This window comes from Ips typographus, linkage group LG11 (assembly GCF_016097725.1).
Source record: "Ips typographus isolate SLU linkage group LG11, UJ_Ityp_2.0, whole genome shotgun sequence".
NCBI lineage: Eukaryota > Metazoa > Arthropoda > Insecta > Coleoptera > Curculionidae > Ips > Ips typographus.
In genome coordinates this window covers 5,578,108-5,601,254 of record NC_138432.1, presented here as the reverse complement: position 1 = coordinate 5,601,254, position 23,147 = coordinate 5,578,108, and the positions used below count along the sequence as shown (strand labels likewise).

Genomic DNA, 23,147 nt, shown 5'->3' with positions numbered 1-23,147 from the left:
TAAAGTGCCTGACGGTGTTTTTTGTCACAATTTGGGTGAGTTGACCCTGTAAATTTCCTAGTTTTGGTTACAGTTTGAAGAAAGTTTTGTCGTAAAAAGTATGTCATTTTAAAAAAAAATTTTGTTGGTTTTTTTTACGGTAATGCGCACTAATGATGAAACAATATACTATTTATATCTATATCCACACCATACCAGTTACTTACATTATAATAGGGAACAATAAATCATCAAAGAGAATTACTAAAAATAATTAAAAAATTCTCTCATCCTTCTTTAATCGCGCATGTTGCATAACCAATCATACTTTTGATCTTTCATTGTTATGGTAATGTTAATTATGCGGTTCACTAACAGTGTTGATTGTTTTTGATTTGTCTACCCATATTTTACACTTTTCCTATTTACAAATGCGTGGAATATCTAACTAAATATCACAATAATGTATGAAATTTGCATTCATTGAATGTGTTGAGTTATTTCGAGTTGTAAAACAATGTATCGTAAAAACTAACTGTTTTTATCACTTTACAAGATATTTAAAGCAACTTTTAATAACAACTACAAATGCAAAAATTCAAATAATTTAATAGAGATGTTATAAAATTAGCGATGGGTAAATTATTGGTAAATATTTTACTTTACTAGGATATTTAAATTTGACCGGTAAATTACTGATAAATTACAGTGTTTCTGACTGTACCAAATTTTGTAGTGTTTTTTAGGTTGTTAGATAGGAAATTTAATAAGGATTTCAAAAATACGTTTTACAAGCTATACAAAGTAAACTAGCTAAAAACAAATGATAGATTTTAGATAAAGTTACCAAGAAAGTGATTTTAATTCTAAGCAATTTTGACTTTTTACACAGGAGCATGGACGACAATGTTATGCAGCCAACTTAGACCATCAAGGAAACATTCAACCAACCGAGCAATATGCAAGTAAGTTGAACAAAATATATTAAAGCTTTTACAGTGCAGTAAACTCACTTTAGGGCATTATCATCACCACCACTACCATACATCTCCAGCTACTGTCCAAGAATATCAGGACAGTACTGAAACTGAGGACTACGATTACCCATATGAAGAAATACGACAGTACCTAGAAAGCAACCCAAAATTGAAATCTTACTTTAGTTCAGTTCAAATAGGTAAATATTAACCAGTCAGCATTACCTCTACACTTATTGAGTGAGTTAGGAATGAGGGTTGGAGGTACCACATCTAGCTCTGAGGATGACGGAACGACTCTTTGCAACATCAGGGAATCTAAGATGATCTTCCCGAAAAAACTCAAAAACGTCAACAATCTTTGGAGAACTATCATTAACACCCCAGACTATCAGCAAGGAATTGAAACCAAAACCTGTCACAGGTTTGTATTAACATCAAACTGCTTAGATGTTACTTTGTACTATTTTTTAGTGAAGGCACTACGTGCAGCAACTTGGAGGGACTTCCTCTAGGCTTTAAGAGCTTTTGCTCTCAACAGTTTATCACTAGACAACTGATGGTGTTCAATCAGACCACTGCTTTTGAATTGTTCAGATTTCCTTCTTGTTGCTTATGTAAAATTAAACGATTAAACTTAACATACAATGAAAACTAATACTATTTGTAGTTTACTTTTAGTGGTTAAAAATGGAAATTTGTATTAGTAAATTTAGTTACACTACGTTTCATTCACCACTCTGCCAGCAAGAACGTATTCCAGACTAACATGGATTCGTTGATTTCAAAACGAACAGAATATTTAAAAAATGTTTAGAAAAAGTTACAATTGGTAAAATTCAACTCATGAACCTACCAAATGTACTTAAAATGAGTTAAAACTGTATTGCTTTTGAGCATGTTATTTCTAACTTTTATAGCTTCATAGACTGATGGTATTTGACAGTTTTCATTATTTTGATATATGGAACTAGCACCAAAGAAAGTTTCATTTGTCAAAAATCCTGCTAATGGACAATTTTTATTAATGGACAACCAGAGTTTTTGTGATTTTATAGCTTCATGGAAAAGATCTAAGTAAATGATTCGTACTCATTGTACTGCTTTTAAGCAATGTTACATAGTTTGATAGCTTTATGGATTTGATGGATAGGAAATTTAATAAGGATTTCAAAAATGTGTTTAAAACCGTCATTTTTTCACTCCAAGTGGGTTTTACAAGCGATTTTGTACCTGACTCAACTTTCAAACTGTGTTTCTGGTAGTTCAAATTTTGATACTGCTTTTCTCCCTGACTGTACCAAATTTTGTAGTGCTGTTTAGGGTGTTAGATAGGAAATTTAATAAGGATTTCAAAAATATGTTTAAAACAGTAATTTTTCCACTCCAAGTGAGTTTTACAGGCGATTTTGTCCCTGACTATCCTTTCAAACTGTGTTTCTGGTAGTTCAAATTTTGATACCGCTTTTCTCCCTGACTGTACCAAATTTTGTAGTGTTTTTTAGGGTGTTAGGTAGGAAATTTAATAAGGATTTCAAAAATATGTTTAAAACAGTAATTTTTCCACTCCAAGTGAGTTTTACAGGCGATTTTGTCCCTGACTATCCTTTCAAACTGTGTTTCTGGTAGTTGAAATTTTGATACCGCTTTTCTCCTTGACTGTACCAAAATTTTGTGTGTTTTTTCAAGGTATTAAATAGAAAATTTAATGAAGATTTCAAAAATGTACTTAAAACTGTTATTTTGTTACTCAAAAATCCTGCTAATGGACAATTTTACCAGAATGTAAGAAAGTTTTTGTGATTTTATAGCTTCATGGAAAAGATCTAAATAAATGATTCGTACTCATTGTACTGCTTTTAAGCAATGTTTCATAGTTTGATAGCTTTATGGATTTGTATTTGACAGTTAGCACCATCGTGACAGATTGAAATAGATTCAAATCACAACCGCGGAAAAACATCTAATAAAACTATAAAATTATAATTATAAATTTTAATATGATTTACATTGGTTGTATTGCCTTTAGGCAAGTTTTGTAATTTTATAGCTTCATGGAGTGGTTTTTGGCAGAAATTGCAACGGTTAGTCACTTCAAAGTAATCCTAATTTTGTCTGGCACAATACTTCCTTAAGAAGTTTAACAAGTTTTTACAAAAAAGCCATCCTAAACATTAAAGTCTAACATAAACAAAAGTAATTTTCCTGCTTAAATGGGACACTTTGTATATTATTACGTCACATGATAGAGCTAGGTTAGGGCTACTTACTGACCTAAATAGTGACATACAAAAAGTCAGAAGTTTCCGGGATATTTGAGGTTAAAGTTAGCTTTTTGGAAATAATTGAATTAAAAGTGCTTTTACGGAGTTCAATGCCACAAAAATCGGTTATTTTAAATGAGACAACCTGTATTACGTCACGTGATAGAGTTAGGTTAGGGCTCCTCACTGACCTCAACAGCGCCATTTGTTTTAAACTGAAATCAACTTTATAGTAGTTTCACCATACAGAAAAACTAAAAAAAAAACATAAAAAAATATATTGTCCAAGATAAATAATTTCATTTTTATATACACACAACAGTCAATAAATAACAATTTCCATTTATAAACTAAAATTACACCGAACTAAATTTTAATATTATCGACAACATGACTAATAAATACAAATGAGCGATTATGTGCACGAACCTTAATCCTAGTGACTCGATTGACAACTATTCACCTTAACACTCCTAAATATTTATGCATACACACATTTGAATTACTAGAAGTGTGTATCTCCTCCGACGTACTGGTGGTGAAGATCACCTAAAATGTTAACAAAACGTCATAAAAGAATATAAAAAGAACATACAGAAATGGTCAAGTCTTTAGGTGTTAGTTCAAAGTTTGTCTAGGTTAGTTACGTCTAGTCACCTACACAGTACTCACTTAAGTCAGTCTTTTCACTCCGTGAGGTGTTATTTGATAGGAAACTGACTTAACCATGCTAACATCAGGTCTACTGGACATCTTCCTCGATTGCAGCTTCAACATCTTTAACTTTTCACTCAAATATGTCTTGGAGCTGACAGTTTTGTACGTGGGAATTGGGGATGGGGTCTTGTAATAAGGGAATTTTTCAATAAACCTCATGTATTTTTCTTTACTGCTCAAATCTTGTTGGGATTCTAACGAATCTTCTTTAGGCAAAAAGTTCTCCAGCTCTGATGTTGTCTTTTTGAACCTGGTGTATTTAGGAGCTTCTAGAGAGTTTGACAATTGTTCTGAGGATGACGGACTCATAGGATGATAGTCTGAGTTAAAAGGAGGCCCTAAAGTTGGACCTTCCAAGGAATTTCTCAAAGCCTGGACACTTTGTGGAGAATCTGGGAAAACTTGAACTTGTGACGTAGCTAAAGTTGGAGAACCTTCCAAGTGATCCAGAATTTCTCCTTTAGTTAACTTCACCTTCTGCTCCTTCACATCGGAGCCAGCCCCCACTAAATGATCATTCTCGAAAGGAACTCCATAATTTGTGGATGGAGGCGCAGGAGGCTGAAGAGCTTCATGATGAAGATGTCGAGGTTCTTCAATGTGCACGTTTTGCGGTTGATACAAGTGAAAATCAGATTCAGTAAAGGGAACTGGATCAGAAGGCTTTAAGGACGTGGAAGCGGTAAGGAATTTGCCTACAACAGTGCCAAATGTTGGTCCTACAGGCCCTAAAGGTTTGAAGTCGGGAACCACGTGTGAGTGAGCAGTGTGGTACTTGTCGTACGTTGGTCCTGGTATTCTTCGTAAGATCAGGATGCCAGCAGGACCTCCATGATGATGGTCTTAAAAATTGTTATGTTGTAGTATTGTAAAAGTAGTAGTTTAAGTTAACACTCTTATTTTAGAGCTTTATTAAATAAAAATAATTGCATGTATAGAGCAAGCCAACGTAGTTGGCAGTTACTTCATTAGGATCTGATGCTTGTAATGCTTGTGTGCTGAATTTTTATGATCTTCAGCTTAAATTTGCTTAAGCTTTAGCTTCTAAGGTCATGTGACTGTTTCGTTTACATTTCTAACTTAATCTTTACCTGTCAGAGGCTTTTCAAGCTTAGAATTGGTCTACATAGGTCACATGATTGTTGTGCATGTTCTGTATGGTATTTTCATGTTTATTTGCTGAAACTTAAGTCAAAAGTCGTTTTTCAAGCTTGCAAAGTGACTTTCTGTATTCTGAATCTGATCTGATATTGAAGGTTTAAAAATGGCGGTTTTGTTTGGATGTAGACCACAAATCGTTTCCATTTGACAAAATCCAAAGATTTGCAAATCTATTCAATACAACATGCAATTTCTCACGGTAGTAAATGCAGTCTAGTCGAAATAATAAATAAAGAGGTTTGTTAAAAAGTTCGAAGAAAGATGGGTTAATATTTGTTGATCTTTGCAAGTTTTGCGATGATTAGTACGACTATTTTAAGTGATTTTTCATTTGGCCGGTAAATTTGCTTGACACAAGCTTATGAATCACTTTTAGACAAAAAAAAAACGATTGTTACCATGATGTTCGACGTGGTGACTGTCGTAATGACTTTCGTAGCCATGCCCAGATGTTGGAGGTGAGTCGTAGACTACTGGACCACTTGGAACAACATAACTTGGTTCGTGTTCTGAAATAAGTATTATATTATATCCAAAAATGAAGTTTAAAAAGTCTTTCAAGCTATTTTACTTTAAATCGACATAGTTAAACTTACCATGGTGGTAATGATCTTTAGGAGGAATCAGAATGGCGTTATTGATAACATTCTTCCCTAGTTGGGTAACTTTATCTCCTCCTGCTGCTAGCAATTTTCCACTTCCAGCCACCACATATCCGCTGCCCTTAATCAGTTGCCCTTTGATAGCCAAAACTCCACCCTTAATTGCTTTGACAGCTTGCAGTAAAGTGTTAAACACCGATTTCTTCAAGTCCCAAGCATCGATAGATTTATGATCATGATGTTCCTATAATTTTAAATTAATTTATGTAACTTTTTGAAAAAATCACTCACATCATGTGGAGGCTCATAGATGTGCGGATGATATGACTTTTCACTTCCTGCACTTCCTTTGCTGAAACCGGCTGAAGCGCCTGCTGCAGCTCCTGCCGAACCTTTGGCCACTTGCACCAGCTTCTGTTTCAGCCCTGAGACTACTGCAGATTTTAGTTGGTTCAGAATATCAGAACCTCCCGATCCTGAGCCTGTCGACCAAGCTGATTCTGATCGTTTCGGTCTGAAATTCAATCGTTTTTGCATCAATCAAATAAAAAAAAATTAAACTTAGCAAGCTTTTAATTTAACTTAGTGCGAAAGCGGATTAGTGTGTGTGTGGATAATGATGAGGAGAAGGGTTGATTAGATGATTCAGTAAAGTCTCACGTCGCGCATGCCTGTAGTTCATCAACTGAACATGCAGTAAGTTGAGTGGTAGAAAAAATAATTGGTCACATGACATTGCACAAAACTGTGTTGGTTTATCCGGTTTGTTTTGGTAACCTCATGGGACCAGTTATTTTTTGACTACACATCAATGACCATGAGAAATAAAACGGTACTATTTAACTGATTTCAACGAAATTTGTCAGTAGATTAAACAGGATTTTATTTTAAATCGATCATTGAAATCACATTAAAAACCAACCGTTTTTTTTCATCAGGTCACCATTTTACACCAAAAATCAGTAGAGACACGGTATGTCGTCTTATAAGTAAAGTCCATACAGTTGCAATGTCAAGTCAGTCCATTTATTTTTTCCTGTATGTTTTCAATCAAAAAGTAGAAAATGTATAATGATCCCACAGTTAGTTTCCAGCTTGCCTTGAAGCTTAGTAAGCATGAATCGCCAGAAGAACATAAATTCATACAAATCTGAGTCTAAATTTTGATTGGACTTGTCTAGAAGGTAACTTGGAACGCTCCTCTTCCTCCTTTCGGCAGACGCTTCCGCCAAATTGGAGATTTGCTCTTGAATCCCTTCCACTAAGCCGGCTTTAAGCTGGTGAATTCCTTTTGCTGATCCGACCACACCCTCACCAGCTTGACTCACTGAATTTCTGCTAGCATTGACAACACCGCTTGCAGCTTGAGCTAGCATATGTTTTACGTTAGACACTGCAGAAGACTTAAGTTGGACCACTGTCCTAGAAGCTCCTGACACAGCGTTGCCAAGTTGTTGTAAAGCAGCAGTTTTTAACTGTTGAACACCTCTTGCAGAGCCTGTTATCAAGTTTTTAGTACCATTAATGGTTTGGCTGCTAGCCGAAGTTGCTAGGGATAGAGATCCGCTAGCAACTTGGCCGATTTGATTTGCTAGCTGATTTAGAGCAGCTGATTTTAATTGGTGGACAGCTCTAGCTGATCCTGTTATAACGGAACCTGCTCCGTTTGATAATTGTCCGCTTGCACCTGAAGCAAGAGAAGCCGAACTTTTAGAGGCTTGTCCTAGTGCGTTAGTAAGTTGAGACGCCACAGCAGATTTCAGTTGGTTTACAGCCCCAGCTGATCCTGTTATAGCGGAACCAGCTCCGTTTGATAGTTGTCCGCTTGCTCCCGCTACAAGAGACAAACCAGCTCTAGAAGCTTGTCCTAAAGCATTAGTAAACTGAGAAACTGCAGCTGATTTCAATTGTTTTATAGCTCTAGCTGATCCTGTTACAGCAGAACCCGCTCGGTTTGATAACTGTCCGCTTGCACCTGTAGCAAAAGAAAATAATCCCCTGGAAGCTTGTGCTAGTGCATTAGTAAGCTGGGATGCTACAGCAGACTTTAGTTGTTTAACAGCTCTAGCTGATCCTGTTACTGCTGACCTAGTTCCGTTTGAAAGTTGTCCAACAATAGACAAACCACCTCTAGAAGCTTGTCCTAATGCATTAGTAAACTGAGAAACTGCAGCTGATTTTAGTTGCTTTACTGCTCTAGCTGATCCGGTAATAGCGGATCCAGCTCCATTTGACAGCTGTCCACTAGCTCCCGTAACTAGAGACAGTGATCCTCTGGATGCTTGTCCCAGAACATTGGTGATTTGAGATGCTATACTATGTTTCAATTGGTTTAGACCTTTTGCTATAGCTGAGCCAGCTTGGTTGGTGGATTGTGCAGAACTTTTCGATGCCTGACTCACTGTATTAGTGATTTTTGATACTATAGATGATGTTAGCTGGTGTTTGCCTTTTGATGAAGCCTGTGCTAATTGACTGATCTGACTCAAAAGTGAATGTTTCAATCCATTTATTGCATTAGTGGAGCTGCTTGAAGCTTTGCCAACTTCAGATAGTGATCTACTACCTAAGGAGGAAACAGCAGATTTCAGTTGATTAATAGCACCAGCAGAACCTTGAATTGCAGTCCCTGAACTCCTGAATATATGTCCACTAGCACCTGCTGAAGCAGTAGCAACTAGCCCTAGCTTCTTCTGAGTTTCTTGTAAAACCGCTGATTTGACTTGGTTCACTAAGTTTGAAGACTCATTTATAACTCCTCGAGTTATTTGTCCTGCTCCTGCTGAAGCTGACCCTATGGCAGCTGTTAGAGCTCCAGTGACTCCACTAGCTGCCTGCCCTAACTTCTGTTTTGTTCCTGCTATTATGGCAGACTTAAGCTGGTGGGCAACATCAGCTCCACCAACCGCAATATCCTTGGAAACTTCCTGGACTTTGTTATGTATTCCTGATGAAGCTCTAGCAGCCATACTGATAGATCCGCTAGCAATTTGGCCTATTTGGCTTTTAATATTGTGCTTCAGCTGGTTTATAGCGTTAGTGGAGCTGCTGGAAGCTTCTGCCAGACTTCTAGCTACGTTACCAACTCCTGAAGATGCAGCAGTGGCCAACCCTGTTGAGCTTCGAGCAATTTTTCCAACTTTAGATTGCAATGCTGACAGGAGCCCTGATGAGGTCTGTCCTGAAGCTTTAACAATGTTTGTTAGTTTCGAGGAGACTGCGTTTTGTAAACCAGAAGAAGATGCACCTACAATCCGCACTAGGTTCTTTTGAGCTTCAGCAAACAAAGCTGTCTTAAGCTGGTGCAAACCACCAGCTGAACCAGTAAGAACACCTCCTAAAGAGTTGGTTAGACCAGAAGACGACGTAAAAGAGCCTTTGGCGAGATTTGTAACAGATCCTTGAGCTATTTCAATGATTTTCTTTTTTGTACCTGAAAGCACTGCAGTTTTAAGCTGTATTATTGCTCCTGCTGATCCGAGTATCGGTTGTAACGTTCGTTTTGGCCTGAAATGTTTTATGATGCTTTAAAAGGGGTTTGGGTGAAGTTTTTGCAATGCAAGGGTGGTACCGCACCTCGAGACGTTTGCTTCGAACTTACCTGTGGTAGTATTTATCCCAATATTCGATTTCTTTTACCTCTCCCTCTGATAAATCTTCCGGGTTAAGGGGGTAGAAGGGTGCACCGATGGCCGATGCTGATGTTCTTCTAATTGAAACTATGGCACACGTACAGACCAGCATTAAGGGGATCTACAAATATAAAAGTTTGGTTAAGTTTAATAAAATTATTTCCATTGGTAAAATAATTGGTGACTACGCCTGTTAAGGTATACATTATGGTGAGAGATGTAACGTGTTCGTCGTGTGTGTCGCATCGTTTAACTTTCTCCGCTACAAAAACGACCGACCGTGAACTTACATTAATAATAATGATTGTTTTTAACAAGTCCCTGAAAAAAATATGCTAAAAAGGAGGCACTTTCGATTAGCCAAATTGCTAGTAAGAGGATTATTCAAACTTGCATAGAAGAATGAATGAAAGTGCAACGTTTGAACAATCTACACAACTAATTTGTTTTGCTGTAGAATAAGAATAAATATTAAAAGGATTAACTCAATGCGAAACCCCATTGAAAATTATGAATTTTGTTTTTTTGACAGTTTTTTCGATTTTTTTTCTGCTGTAATTTGAACTTATTGATTTAGTTTTTATTTTGTGCAGTTTTATTTGTAATTTTGATATTTGAAATTGTCAAAAGTTTTGTGTCATTTTGACAGCAGAATCATGTTCCCAAGGTCAAAATTCATCATATGTAGGTTTTAATTGAATAGTACCAAAATGGCGACTGTTATCCAGTAATCCACCCAGACAGTTTTAGAAACTCATTTTCAGGTAATTTTTGTGCAAATTTCCAAAAAATTCACCATAACTCGCTTATTTGAAACATCCTGTATCGACACTATATAACAAAAAAAAGATAATAAATGGGGCTATCACGTGACATTGACTGGTCCAAGGTAAGTTGTACCTTTTGTTCGCTAGAGGGCGTCAAATTTGATAATATTTTTTCGGGTGTTTTCATGAATATCTCGAAAACGGTTTGAGTTACAGGTGTAAAATTTTATTACGTATACACCCCGATGGAAGACAACTTTTACTAAATATAACATTTTTCTGTACAACGCACCGTTTGACTTTGTAAAATAAAAACTAAATTTCTCACATTTTCCTCAAGGGTGGTACCCCATGGATTTTTTCGGAAAATTGTTGAATTATGAAAATTGTCTTTAACTGCCTAAATCGCTTTAGGTTAATGGTAGAAATGTGACGTGACGATATTTTGACGTCATTTGTCAAAATATCGTTTTTTAAGGGTGCCACGCCCTAAAAACTGTCAAAATTGCCATAGTTTTATGGGCATCTACAAAACCCTGCTAATGGACCTCAGATTCGTGTTTCCAAGTTTAGAATTAGTAAAAAAAGGTCACTTTGATGATGTCATCACTCACTCTGATTGGGGAAAATTTAATATGACTGCCGTGAGTATAGGAGGCCCAAAAATGACTCAAAACTTCGTGCACTTTCCCAAAAAATCGTTCACAACCCGCTTATTTGAAAAATCCGGTATTGACACACCATATGACAAATGATAGCTATTGAATGAGGCTATCACGTGACATTGCGCGGGTAGGGCTAAGTTGTACCGTTTGGCCGTTAGAGGTCGTTAAAATAGACTCTAGTTTTTTCTTGAATATCTCAGGAACGCTTCAAGTTAACGGTCTACAATTTTTTACTACAAACGCATCACCGCCAGCAACCACAAATTATCAAAGAAAATCTTACGAACTAATCTAAGACAGAAGTGAATTTCAACATGACGTCACTGCCACTTTTCATGGGACAGTATTTTGCTGTGCTCTAAACGTATAAGAATAAATATTAAAAACATCTATCTGTAAAGTGGTTAGTAAAAGTCCGGTTTGATCTCTCAGAACATTTCATTCTGGTATTTCACAATAATGGTAACTTTCTCGATTGCCTTATCGATTAACATAATTATTTCACAAAACTTATCATATTCAGGTGTACGTTTTTATGTTTAGGGAAGTAATTAAATCAAATTAGCGCAATTAGGTGCTTATCAGTCACCTAATTTTTTGACCCTTGTAAGAAGACGGAAAATGTAAAAGTGTGTTACGTAAAAAAACTGCAGATACTGTCAACTATTTGAACGCAATAAATTTAATAATGTACAGACTTTTATATGTTTAAAATTATCAACCAAGTGGAACATAAAGTATTTTCATTCAGGGACTTTGGCAGATGGGTATGAATTATTTTGATTTCACTTTGGGCGTTTTAATAAGTAATTATCGATTACACTAATTATTGCAATTTGGCGATTAATTTCCTCCCTGGTTAGGTAACACTGACAATGCACACTATATTTTAAACATTTCAAACATTTTCTCTTAACCTTTAGCACCCATCATAAACGAAGACGCTTTTACTGATATTCGGTGAAAGTAAACATTTTGCATACCGTTAATGTTACATAACAGATGTGTGAGCAGTTTATCATAACAATATTTTTTCTTTATCAAAAACTGGAGCCTCAAATGGGAATGGCTAATAACTTTGAAAACTAATAATTATATCAACAATAACTTAGTTTAGTAAATATTTTTGTTTGACTCGAGGGAGTGTTCAGTGACTGGATATGTTTATGACGAGAAACGTTTTTAATCTTTTTTGATCTGAAAATAGTTTTGAACTACTAGTAAAACTTAAAAATATGAGAAATTTCTGTGGGAACAAATATTTACTTTGTCTCCCCCACGAGGATTGAATCTTGTTTAAATGATTCTAAATTAGATTGATTCATAACTTTTCAATATTAAACGTATTTTATAACTTTATGAGAGGAATTCTGACAGTCCTACACCTAGAAACAGTCAAATTCAATCCCATGGAGGTACAAAACAACTTGAAAAGTAACAAAACCAGTTCGACATTGATTTTATACCATCATCAGTACATCTGATCCTAAAGTTAAATCAATTTTGCTTTGTACAGGGTCAAGGGAAACAATTTCAATTTCATCCATTCATAAAACAAGAGAAATCCAATTATTGTTAAACAATATCGACATGCGGGTGTAATTGGTTATTGTTTATATGCTACAACCACCATAACCCCAGTAACAAGCTAAGTACCGCAAATTCCTGTGCCATCTATACCAAACCAGGTATTGTTTTATGCAGATGACACTGCATTACAGATATTTAGTAGTCTATTTAATGGATAACTTAAAATAGTAAGAGCATCGTTTTCTAAAAGAAATTTGCCCAATAAGAAGCAAACATATATTAATATTACTGTCAAAGGAACATAATTGAGTACCTAAAGATGGCCTACCCTGTATGAAAGACACAGTGTTTTTGGAAGAATTGTAATTTATGATTTACAGGGTTGAATTTCCAACTAGAAACATCACTTTCGCTTATCAAAAATAGTACAGGATTTACTCAACATTTGTTAAGAAGAGTGGTGGCAGAATTGTTCCATCAAAAAGAAAGCAAAATTAGTAAATTTCACAAAAAAACTCTGAAAAGGTCTGAATGACTTAGAAATACGTAGATTCTGTTGATCTTCTTTAACCTGGTGGAAGCAAAATTCTTTGAGTTGGATATTGATGATTTAAAATATGTAAAACTTTTTGAAGATAACCTTACGATTTGTAAAAGCAGCAAAAGCTTTGTTATTATCAATTTTTGGAGATAAAATAAATGAAAAATTCTGAGAAAGTGATTTACTAAGTTTTTAGGATTGAATACGAAAGTCTACTGGAACCAAGAAAAACCCCACAAACATCTTACCTTCATCTTTGCAAAACGTTCACGTATCAACCAACACACACACACGCGCGAATTAAAATTACTTTCTTCGGAAGAAACTTGAACGTTTACCTTCGTCGGTACGACCGCATCGAAAGACTTCTTCACTTCTTCACTCTCACTAGTTCGGAAGCAAAGGACCGGTGCGCGGACAATCGACCCACTTTTATATGAATTAAATATATTTATTTTCGATCTACATATGGGTAAGCCCCACTAAAGGTATTCCATAAATTTCACTTTTAGAGTTAATGGTGGAAAATTGTCCGTTACGTGAACACAAAAGTCTAAAAATTATGAAAATGTGTGAATTTCCAGTATGCCAGTTCCAGACAGTTCCAGTTTTAAATGTCAATAATTCACCATCAAAATACTCATTATGTGACGTTTGTCAAAATTGTCCATTGTCGTAAATACAGAAAGTTATATTTTTTTCTCCTTATTTTCTACATCACTGGATACTCTTCAAAAATCACAGTTTTTTAATTTTCTTGTTGTTAAATTGAAAATTAAATTCTGCTTTCGTTTACGAGATAATTGAGTTATTACGTTCAAAGACCCAAAATAAATCCAACCCAACTTAAAAATTGTCTTGAAAATCGCAAAAATTAAGAAGCTTAAAAAATTTATCAGTTTTCATAGTTTCTGGACAAATTGAAAGACTTTAGTATTGAAAATTGACTAAGAGGCCCAAAAAATGTCTTTGTAACCAGTTTTCATAGTTTCCGGACAAACTGAAAGACTTTAGTCTGGAAAATTCACTTAGAAACCAGTAAATTGGCTTTGAAACGGTGAAAACTAATTTGAGAGGCTTAAAAACTGCCTTTGTAGTCAGTCATCATAGTTTTAAGACAAATTGAAAGACTTTAGTATTTGAAATTGACTTACAGACATGAAAAACTACTTTTTCTAGAATTTTTGAATACAAATTCACACATTTAAACCTTGAAAATTGACTTGGACACCAAAAAGTGACTCTAAACCAAATCAGAAGCTTCAAATTTGCATTTGAAGTAATTTTCATAATTTTAAGACAAATTTTACTATTTTAGTTTTCAAAATAGATTTTTTGACATAGCAGACTGAAAATCAATTTTTACATTCTCCATAGTCTTAAAAATGTTATTTCAACCTTTGTCACTATTAAATTGACTTCTAGAGACCTCAGTCCTAAAATTTCGAGAATTTTTTAAAAATGTATACTGTTCTTAGTTCTTTAAGACTCTTTTAAATTCTAATTCTATTCTTCTTTAATTAATATTCTAAATTCGGACTGTTTTTAGTACTTTAAGAGAAAAATCGAGTTTAAGACCACTTCTGATGGTAAAAGTCAAATTTCAGACTCTTCAGTAATGAAAGTACAAATTTTGGCACTACATTCTACGATATTAGTCTTAAAAACAAATTTTTAGAAATAAATTAGTCCAAAAATTTAAATTGTACTGATCCAGTGTTTAATTGAATTCTAGACTTGTTTCAGTCCAGAAATTTGAGTTGTACACCAATTAAAGTCCTGAAAATAGTCTTTTGGACACTCTTTAGTCTTGGTAAAGTAATTTCTACAAAGTAGTTTAAGTAGTTTAAAAAGACACTCGACAATAGGTTTCAGTCTAAAAAAACGAGTTTTGAGACTATTCCTAGTAATGAATAACAACTTTTTAGACTATTCAGTACAAATATATGGACTCTAACAAGTCTTGAATGTCGAGTTTTACACTATCTATAAAATTTTTGAACAATAAAATTTGTCCATAAATCCTGTTTTTTACTATTTTCAGTGTCAAAAATTGTAAACCAAATTTGAATCCTTTAGAATCATTTTAAACTAAAAGATACAAGAATCCAGCTAGACAGTGGTAATTGCCCCAGACTGGTCATAAACTCATTAAGTAGATATACAGGGTGGGTTTATTATCATGCAAGCTGAAATTTGCTGTTTCACTTTTATGCTATTTAATTTCAGGAAACCCTGTATAAAAAATCAATTGAAATTGCTTCAATTGCATCAATTGAAATCCTACCGTTCCTAGGATTAAAATACTGGATTATCCAATGGTGAATTATTGACACTTAAAACTGGACCACCCTGTATAAAGAATAGAGGCATTACTTCTCAAAACGTCCTTATATTTTGAAGAAGGTTTTCATCTTAATCCCAGCATTGTTCTTCTTTCTTCTACGGCAATGTTCTTCATTTCATTCATTCAGACTGAGCTGGTTAAATTGTATTAACAACATAACCAACTAGTAGAATAATAATTAGTCAATATTTATTTACATACTAAAAATATGAATATCAGAGAATTTTTAGTACACTTCCACGAAAATCAAGTCATTTTTAATCTCTAATAGTCTGCCTCAAACCAAATTTAGTTTATCACAGTGACTAAAACCATCTGTTGGAATATTGACGAGTACCGGAAATTTGGTGGCAATTTATTTGGAATTAGAAGTATGCAGGAAATGATAGATCAATGGATTATGTGAATCATAAAACGAAGATAATTAACTTTTCACCTACATGGATGATTGTGTAAAGTAACCATCCACACAGATACTTAAAAATATGTTTTCTAGTAATTTTTGAGTAGTAAACTTTTTGCTAACAGTGGGATGCTGAAATTGATTGAAATTGCAATGTTATAACATGTTTTAACTCTATTCAAAGCAACAAGCTGAAATCTGGTTTTTGCTAAATACCTGTAATGCAGTGTCATCTGCATAACAATACCTGATTTGGTATTTGGTATATTGGAGAGGATTTTGACTGTTACCATAATTAAAAATAGACTAAAATTAAGTCAGAAACAGACAACCAAATGGTATAAATGTCAAAAATGCACTGATGAAGGTATAAAAGGCGTTGTTTTACCAAGTGTGTTTGGTTTTACAGCTTTAGGGAGATAATTCTGATGGTTCTCATGTCATGTCAGGGAAATATCAATTTCTAGACAAAACTACAAACAATAAATTAACAGTTGCATTCAAAAATATGCAGATGATTTTTTAATTAATTATCAAGTAGCATCAAGATTACAAAATGGTCGAAACTGCAATCAAAACTAGTTGCACTACAGTACACTCATTTTTTTCAATATTATGGGTAAATCCCCTGTATTAATGACAAAAATTATCAAATCACCTTAGTAATACTGATTATTTAACCACGGGAATATCAATAGATGTATCATTCGGAATTCCTATCTACGTTCACCGGAAGAGAGTTTTTCATTCTCAAACATTTTTGCCAATAGCAACCCACCATCACGAAATACGTCATTAGCTACGTAACGCTCTGTATATAAAAGATAAAATAAACCAACATTTTTAAACAAATCCCGAGTTTAAGGTTAAACTAGCGTCTTTAGATCGCGAACTTTAGGCTGTGAAACACGAACTTTTGCTAGTCATCAATACCAACTGCAACGACAATGAAGACCCATTGCTTATATTTGATTAGTGTGTTTGTGTGTGTTACCTTAGCTGTAAGTATTATTTAAATTTTCCTCAAATTAACCAGCAGAATTACATTACCAATTCCAGTGTCAGTGCTTGACATTTCCCAACAAATTTCTCCTAAAAGTCTGGAAAGTGTAATTTGGTTTAACAGCATCAAACAACCGCATAAAATACGTTTTGTGTACATTAAGGCGGTGTAAATCGCAATTTCCTACATTGATTCTGCGTTTAAAATCTTGCTTTATGATGATGAAATGTTAAATAACCCATCAATGTAAAGACCAGGCAAGTTTACTTTGAAATTTCAGGCAGAAAAATAGCACTTGTTGAAAAAATCAAGTCTTACCGCAAATGTGACTTGGATTGAGGGAAAAAACATGTTTACCAGTTAGTTAAGCTATTTTTGTTATATTTAGAAGTTATTTTAACTCAGTATACTTTTTGGGAAAAAGTGCATGTTATTGAATGGTTGTAGTTTTTCAGTTATGAATTAGATTAATTTTGGGATTTATCTCGTATGAGTCTTCCAGATACCAAAGCTCTCATTTTTAGGATTCTGTTCCTGATTTTTCTTTCTTATCCTGAACTCAATATACACTTTCTTTAACTGTTTCTAATACAAAATATGGAACAACTGGACAAGTAAAGATTTGATGGAACCATACCTACTATTCTCCCTTTTTTGAACACCTTTTAAATCACTCTATAGCAGCATTTGGGTAAAGTTCATGATTGGTCAAGAAAAAGCAACAAGCTGAAAGCTGCTTTTCTTGACCAATCGCAACTTAGCATAAAACACTAAATTTAAAACATCTAATCAAGAAGCTTTTAATTATCTTCTAAAGTGAAAAATTTTAATGTTTTTTCCAGAACTCATCATTATCACAATATTCATACAAATATCTCAAATTATCCTCATTGAAACTCATATATGAGTATAATTTTTCTCTTGAAATTTCCATGTTTTAGCACCAATTTTTTAAAGTAACAAATTTTGTTTTAGGTGCCAAACAAAGAAATACCATCGAAGAAACACAACAGAATCAAACCAAAACTGATACCAAAACTAAACAACAGTCGTTGCAGTTTTACTGATATTTGCGACGATGCCACCGCTTATCCAACAAAAATCATCAAAAAATTGATGAAAAGAAAAAAGAATATGCCTCTGTTCAGTAAAACATCCTTGATAGAACCCTCGGACGATTCGCTGTTAGCCACCAACAGGAATTCCGTAATTGAATTGGATAATCTGTGTAGAACGAAAACGGTTACCACAACCCCCAAACAAGGTTACGATTCTTTGTCTGGAGAACGACGATTTATAGTCAATGTGGATGATTCTGTTCAAACTGTGGTCTATGAGACTTGCGTGTAAGTAGTTCTACTGTTTGAAGTAATGATGGATGTAAATTTACCGGTAAGGGAAAGTAAAATTCAGTGCGACAGGAAAATTTACCAATTTCACCAGTAAATTTATGGGACCAATTGAAATTTGCCATTAATTTGAAAAATCTGAATCATTACAATTTTCATGCACCCCCTGTATAGTAGAGGCACTGACTGACTGTGAAACTTTCAGGGATGAGTTTAGCTGGTCTATACGAACATTTTGGCTCTCCTTCAAATTTTTCCTAATTTTCATTTCTGAGTTATTTAGCAAAAACTGGTTTGATGCAACAAATTTTCAAATCAGTTGAAATTTTGGTTTGAAATTTGAACAGCCTATAACTCGGTTATTTTTGGGAGTTCAGGGTGGTTCAACCACTTAAAAGAACCGTTTTGAGATCCTCTTTCCAGTGGCGTAGAGTAAAAAATTATATCTTAAAAATTACATACAGGGTGAAAAAAATAGTGAACCACTATAATTTTCTTGCACACCCTGTATATTGGATGCAAAAACGGTCATGCAAAGTTGATTAGGAACATTTCTGGTTCCATTCAAATTTTTCGTAACTTACTCCGTTTTTGAGTTATGTAGCAAAAACTGGTTTGATGCAACAAATTTTGAAATCAGTTGAAATTGTGGAAAACACGGTTTCGCCACAAAATCGCCTGTAAAACCTACTTGGAGTAAGAAATTGACTGTTTTAAGCACATTTTTGAAATCCTCATTAAATTTCCTATTACATAACCTAAAAAAACATTACAAAATTTGGTACAGTCAGAGGGAAAAGCGGTGTCTAAGTTTGAACTGCCAGAAACACAGTTTGAATGAATAGTCAGGGACATAATAGCTTGTAAAACCCACTTGGAGTAAGAAAACGACTGTTTTAAGCACATTTTTGGAATCCTCATTAATTTTCCAATCAGAAAACCTAAAAATACACTACAAAATGTACAGTCAAAGAGAAAAGCGGTGTCAAAACTTGAACTGCCAGAAACACAGTATTTGCAATTTACTGGTCAAACTTTCCTGATAAAGTATTTACTTTACCGGTAATTTACCCATTACTAATTTAAAGGAATAATGATGAATGATGTGATTGACAGTAATTTTAATTGCAGAGAACCCAAAGCACCATGCATTGAACGAAATCTGATGCCTTTCAAATACGGTACTCAATGTACGCAAAAATACAACGTGGTGAGACTGGTTTCCCTTTCCAAACAGGGAAAATTGGAATATGGGAAGTTTAAAGTGCCAAGTACTTGTGTGTGTAGCCAATATCGATACTAGTCTAATAAATCAACCAATCAAAGTGCATCTACGTACATTTCATGCTCTCTATCTGTATCTCGTCCTAATTTATTTTCATTTAGATGTAAATCGTTTATTTATTAATTGTTTTATATTTTTTTACTGTGATTTTTTTATAAATAAATAATAAAACACCAAAATGTTAAGTGTAATTATTCAACCCACGTTAGTTTTACGTAGCAGTTTGATAGCATATTTTAATGCTCTTTCTGTCTTTTTAACTTTTTTTTAAAGAGATTTTGTTGTTGTTGTGCTTCAAGTGTTCTTCGTTTTGCAAATCATTTTCTGCATCTTTTCTCCATAGTTTTGTTACATTTTTGTATTTCCTAGTTACTACAAAGTTATCTTTAAAAGGTTTGATATTCTAAGTTTCTCCATTCTTCTAGACAGCTTCAAAAACGTTGTACATTACAAGTTTTTAGCACTTTCTTTAAAGTGATTTTACGACTTTTACTCAATAAATTCTATAAAGTTTGACAGTCAAAATATCTTGCCTACCTGGAGGTAAATCATCCTCAGAAGGTTTTATTCTAGAATTATTTTTATTTTCTCCAAGTATTAGTGGTTTACACAAATTGCAACGCTACCTTCAGAAAGCCTCTTCTAATGTTTTGTAAAATCTTCTTACACAGACAATATACAAACCCCAAATTCTCAAGACATTCCCAGAATGTTAGCGTTCTAGAGCTTTGTAGAAATTACTAAAACGTTTCAGAACGTTCTAGAATATTCCAAAATCTTTTAGAACATTCTAGAACCTGTCAGAACGTTCCAAAGCATTCTCAAACTTTCTAGGCCATTTTAGCATTGACTAGAACTTTCTAAAACTTTGTGGAACGTTTAAAAAGTCTTCTCGAAACTTTTAGGTTTTTATAAAACTGTCTAGAAGTTTCCAAAACTTTCCAGAACATGCTAAAACTTTCTAGAGTTTTGTAGGACCTTCTAGAAGCTACCAAGACACTTCTACATTCTCTTAGAAACGTTCAGTGCCATTTAGAACTTTTTGAAACCTGCCAGAACGTTTCAAAGCATGCTCAAACCTTCTAGACCATTTTATCATTGACTTTAGAACATTCTGACCTTCTAGAACGGTTCAAATTGTACTAAAAAATTCTAGATCTTTGTAAAACTGACTAGAAATTTCCAAAACTTTCCAGAACATGCTAAAACTTTCTAGAGCTTTGTAGGACCTTCTAGAACCCACCAAGACACTTCTACATTCTCCTAGAAACGTTCAGTGCCATTTAGAACTTTCTGAAACCTGCCAGAACGTTTCAAAGCATACTCAAACCTTCTATACCATTTTAGCATTGACTTTAGAACATTCTGAAATCTTCTAGAATGGTTCAAAGTCTTCTCAAAACTTTTGGTAACACTACTACTCTCTAAACGAAGAAAAATATTTTAAATTTGACAAATGAAGAAGCAAACGTTCACAAACGTTACATTCAAAACATTTATGTTTCTATTAACTGTTACGTCACTTATTACTCACGAGGGGGTAATAGCAGTGAATAATGACTCTTTACTCAGGTAATGGGTGTATTCAAAATTAGTGAGTAATAAACATATAGAAAAATGAAATTAATATGATTCCCTGAGCTTTCCCAGAATACTGAAAAACTATGAAACAATCTAAATTAGAATAATTTAAAGTGCGTTACTGTAACAAAAGGGAGACAGCCAATAAGAAGTAATAAAAAATCGATTTTGGGAGGTAAATTAATTAATTAACATACTCATCATAATCACACGTTAAAAAGGAACAAACATAAAGCAATTTTGAACTAAAATAAAATCAGTAAAACCAACTGAATTCACTGAACATTTTCATTCTTCTGGTTATGCAACTTAAAAATTGGCCAATTTTCTACGTAATTACTAAATTTTCCGGTGACAAATAATGAAATTGGTAAGGAAATATCTTAAAACTTGACACTGTTGCATGTTGTAACAGGTCAGTGGTTTAGAGATAATTAATTCCTAATAAGTTCCGTACTCAATTACCTAAAAGTGGTTCGTGATGATTTCCATCCTTACATAAGTAACAGCAAAAATGATAAATTCGGCTGATGAAGTGAAAATAAATGAGGGATTCCCTTCCTTTGCATAAAATTTCACTTGGAAACAGTTACGCTGCGTAATTAACTCGATTTAGTAAAAATAATGCAGTTTAGTGCAATTTATTCTTGGGTAGTAGTAAATATTTGCCGCACAATGTTATCCAGATTGTTGAAAGATTTATTATATCATGAAAACTTCATAGTGAAAGGAATTGTTTATTTCACACAAATCCTGTAAGATTGTTCCATTCTGTTTGCATTCTCAGTTGCAGTTTACTTTAACCAAAAATAGCGCTCATTAGCTTGATAGTTTCTGCTTGCTGTTTTATCACACCATTTTCAAACCTCTTAACTATCTACCTTCTGGTTTTATGACGATTATGAGGTGGTTTTTAACTCAATCAATCGTTAAGACGATCAAGTTGCTACAACATATTAAATCGCTTATGAATTTAGTGTGAAAACACTTTGTATTTCATCAGATCACTACGTGGATAGGCACCTTGGAGTTTTCAGTCAATTTTATGAGTTATAGAACATCATCATTTAAAAAGGCTGCATACTTTATGTGTAATAACTTAGGCTGTGGCATATAAACAAACATAACTAAATCAACAACTGGTCTGATCTATGTTATGATTACCTTTAAAACTTAGTGTTCAAAATGTTTAGTGATATACGCAAATTCATAAAGCTGCTACTAATGGGTGCTAAATTATATTAAATTTTTGCTGTGGAATGTATAAAACTACCGGACAAAGTTTTGTAATGGTAATGAGGCTTTGTAAATTAAAGCCACTTAGTTGCTTTATTAATACTGAAATGGTTAATTCAGAAATTTGGAATGTAAATTTAGTAATATACAGGGTGGTCCAGTTTTAAGTGTCAATAATTCACCATTTGATAGCTAATCAAAAAATAAGTTGACTTGCATTATGTCATTTTTCTGAAAAACGTTTTCTAAGGAAGATACAATCCTCCAAATTTCAATTTAAAAAATCGTTTTATAGTTTAAAACTGAACATCCAAGACTTGTGAAAGTCCAAATTTGTACTGAATAGTCTAAAAACTTTTTTACTACTAGGAATGGTCTTATGATTCGCTTTCTCAGACTGCCATCCTGGTTGAGTGTCTGAAACTGGCATTCAAGAATTAAAAAAAGTCCGGAAATCAAGACAAAGATTGTATTGTGCATGAAACTAATTTTTTACTACTAAAAATAATATAAAAGTTGACTTTTAATGCTAGAACTGACTTTACTACGACTAAAGAGAGTCCAAAAGTATATTTTCAAGACTTTCAAGACTAATTGGTGTACAACTGAATTTTCTGGACTGGACAACAAGTCTAGAAGTAAATTAATTTTTCGGACTATTTTATTTCTAAAAATTAGTTCTCAAAACTATTATTGTAGCATTTGGTACCAAAATTTTTTACTTTTATTACTGAAGAAACTTGACTTTTGGAAATAGTCTAAACTCGATTTTTCAGTCTTAAAAAGCACTAAAAACAGTCTGAATTTCTTAGAGATGCTACAATTTATTGCACCTATGAGTGTAGAAGTCAATTTAATAGTGAAGAAGCTTGATATAACATTTTCAAGATTATGGTCAGTGGACAAACTGGCTTTTAGGCCTGATACGTCAAAAACTTTGTAAAGATAGTCTCGAAACTCGATTTGAGGCACTGAAAACAGCCTTAAAACACTAAAAACAGTCTAGTTTATTAAGAAATACCCGAATTTTTAGCACTGAGGTGTCTAGAAGTTGATTTAATAGTGACAAAGCTTGGAATGCCATTTTAAATCTATGAAGAATGTAAAA

The 23,147-nt window shown here is 33.9% G+C and overlaps 3 protein-coding genes across 6 annotated transcripts; 2 read left to right on the top strand and 1 right to left on the bottom strand.

Annotated features, from left to right (window-relative positions):
• Positions 1-597: 597 nt before the first annotated feature.
• LOC145735274 (protein spaetzle-like) lies at positions 598-1,619 on the top strand. The gene is made up of 5 exons (XM_081989114.1): positions 598-627; positions 872-944; positions 998-1,156; positions 1,206-1,380; positions 1,431-1,619. Exons 1-5 carry the CDS (start codon positions 613-615, stop codon positions 1,612-1,614), a joined length of 606 nt encoding a protein of 201 aa, XP_081845240.1. The 5' UTR covers positions 598-612; the 3' UTR covers positions 1,615-1,619.
• A 1,861-nt stretch (positions 1,620-3,480) lies between these two features.
• LOC145735464 (uncharacterized) lies at positions 3,481-13,403 on the bottom strand. Of its 4 annotated transcripts, none has more exons than XM_081989376.1 (8): positions 13,174-13,403; positions 9,302-9,453; positions 6,847-9,207; positions 5,992-6,214; positions 5,695-5,944; positions 5,497-5,607; positions 3,893-4,779; positions 3,481-3,769 (listed from the first exon to the last, which is right to left on the bottom strand). In XM_081989376.1, the coding sequence occupies exons 2-7, from the start codon at positions 9,442-9,444 to the stop codon at positions 3,893-3,895; spliced, it is 3,975 nt and encodes a 1,324-aa protein (XP_081845502.1). In that variant the 5' UTR covers positions 9,445-9,453; positions 13,174-13,403; the 3' UTR covers positions 3,481-3,769. The 4 variants fall into 4 exon arrangements, with proteins under 4 accessions (XP_081845502.1, XP_081845501.1, XP_081845503.1 ...); XM_081989375.1 differs by having other exon boundaries at positions 13,084-13,402; XM_081989377.1 differs by lacking the exon at positions 13,174-13,403 and adding an exon at positions 9,623-9,779.
• A 3,020-nt stretch (positions 13,404-16,423) lies between these two features.
• Positions 16,424-19,401, top strand: LOC145735309 (neurotrophin 1-like). The gene is made up of 3 exons (XM_081989156.1): positions 16,424-16,586; positions 17,564-17,934; positions 19,069-19,401. The coding sequence occupies exons 1-3, from the start codon at positions 16,533-16,535 to the stop codon at positions 19,238-19,240; spliced, it is 597 nt and encodes a 198-aa protein (XP_081845282.1). The 5' UTR covers positions 16,424-16,532; the 3' UTR covers positions 19,241-19,401.
• Positions 19,402-23,147: the final 3,746 nt, after the last annotated feature.

What these genes read in the sequence shown, in the direction of transcription:
- LOC145735309 (XM_081989156.1), top strand. Translation starts at nt 16,533, where the DNA reads ATGAAGACCCATTGCTTATATTTGATTAGTGTGTTTGTGTGTGTTACC. An exon ending in TTGTGTGTGTTACCTTAGCT is followed by an intron (nt 16,587 to 17,563) that starts GTAAGTATTATT and finishes ATTTTGTTTTAG; the next exon opens with GTGCCAAACAAAGAAATACC. An exon ending in GTGGTCTATGAGACTTGCGT is followed by an intron (nt 17,935 to 19,068) that starts GTAAGTAGTTCT and finishes TTTTAATTGCAG; the next exon opens with AGAACCCAAAGCACCATGCA.
- LOC145735464 (XM_081989375.1), bottom strand. An exon ending in CAAAATTTAGACTCAGATTT is followed by an intron (nt 6,215 to 6,846) that starts GTATGAATTTAT and finishes ATTGAATTTCAG; the next exon opens with ACCGAAACGATCAGAATCAG. An exon ending in TCACCACGTCGAACATCATG is followed by an intron (nt 4,780 to 5,496) that starts GTAACAATCGTT and finishes ACAATTTTTAAG; the next exon opens with ACCATCATCATGGAGGTCCT.
- LOC145735274 (XM_081989114.1), top strand. An exon ending in ACCAACCGAGCAATATGCAA is followed by an intron (nt 945 to 997) that starts GTAAGTTGAACA and finishes AACTCACTTTAG; the next exon opens with GGCATTATCATCACCACCAC. An exon ending in GAAACCAAAACCTGTCACAG is followed by an intron (nt 1,381 to 1,430) that starts GTTTGTATTAAC and finishes ACTATTTTTTAG; the next exon opens with TGAAGGCACTACGTGCAGCA.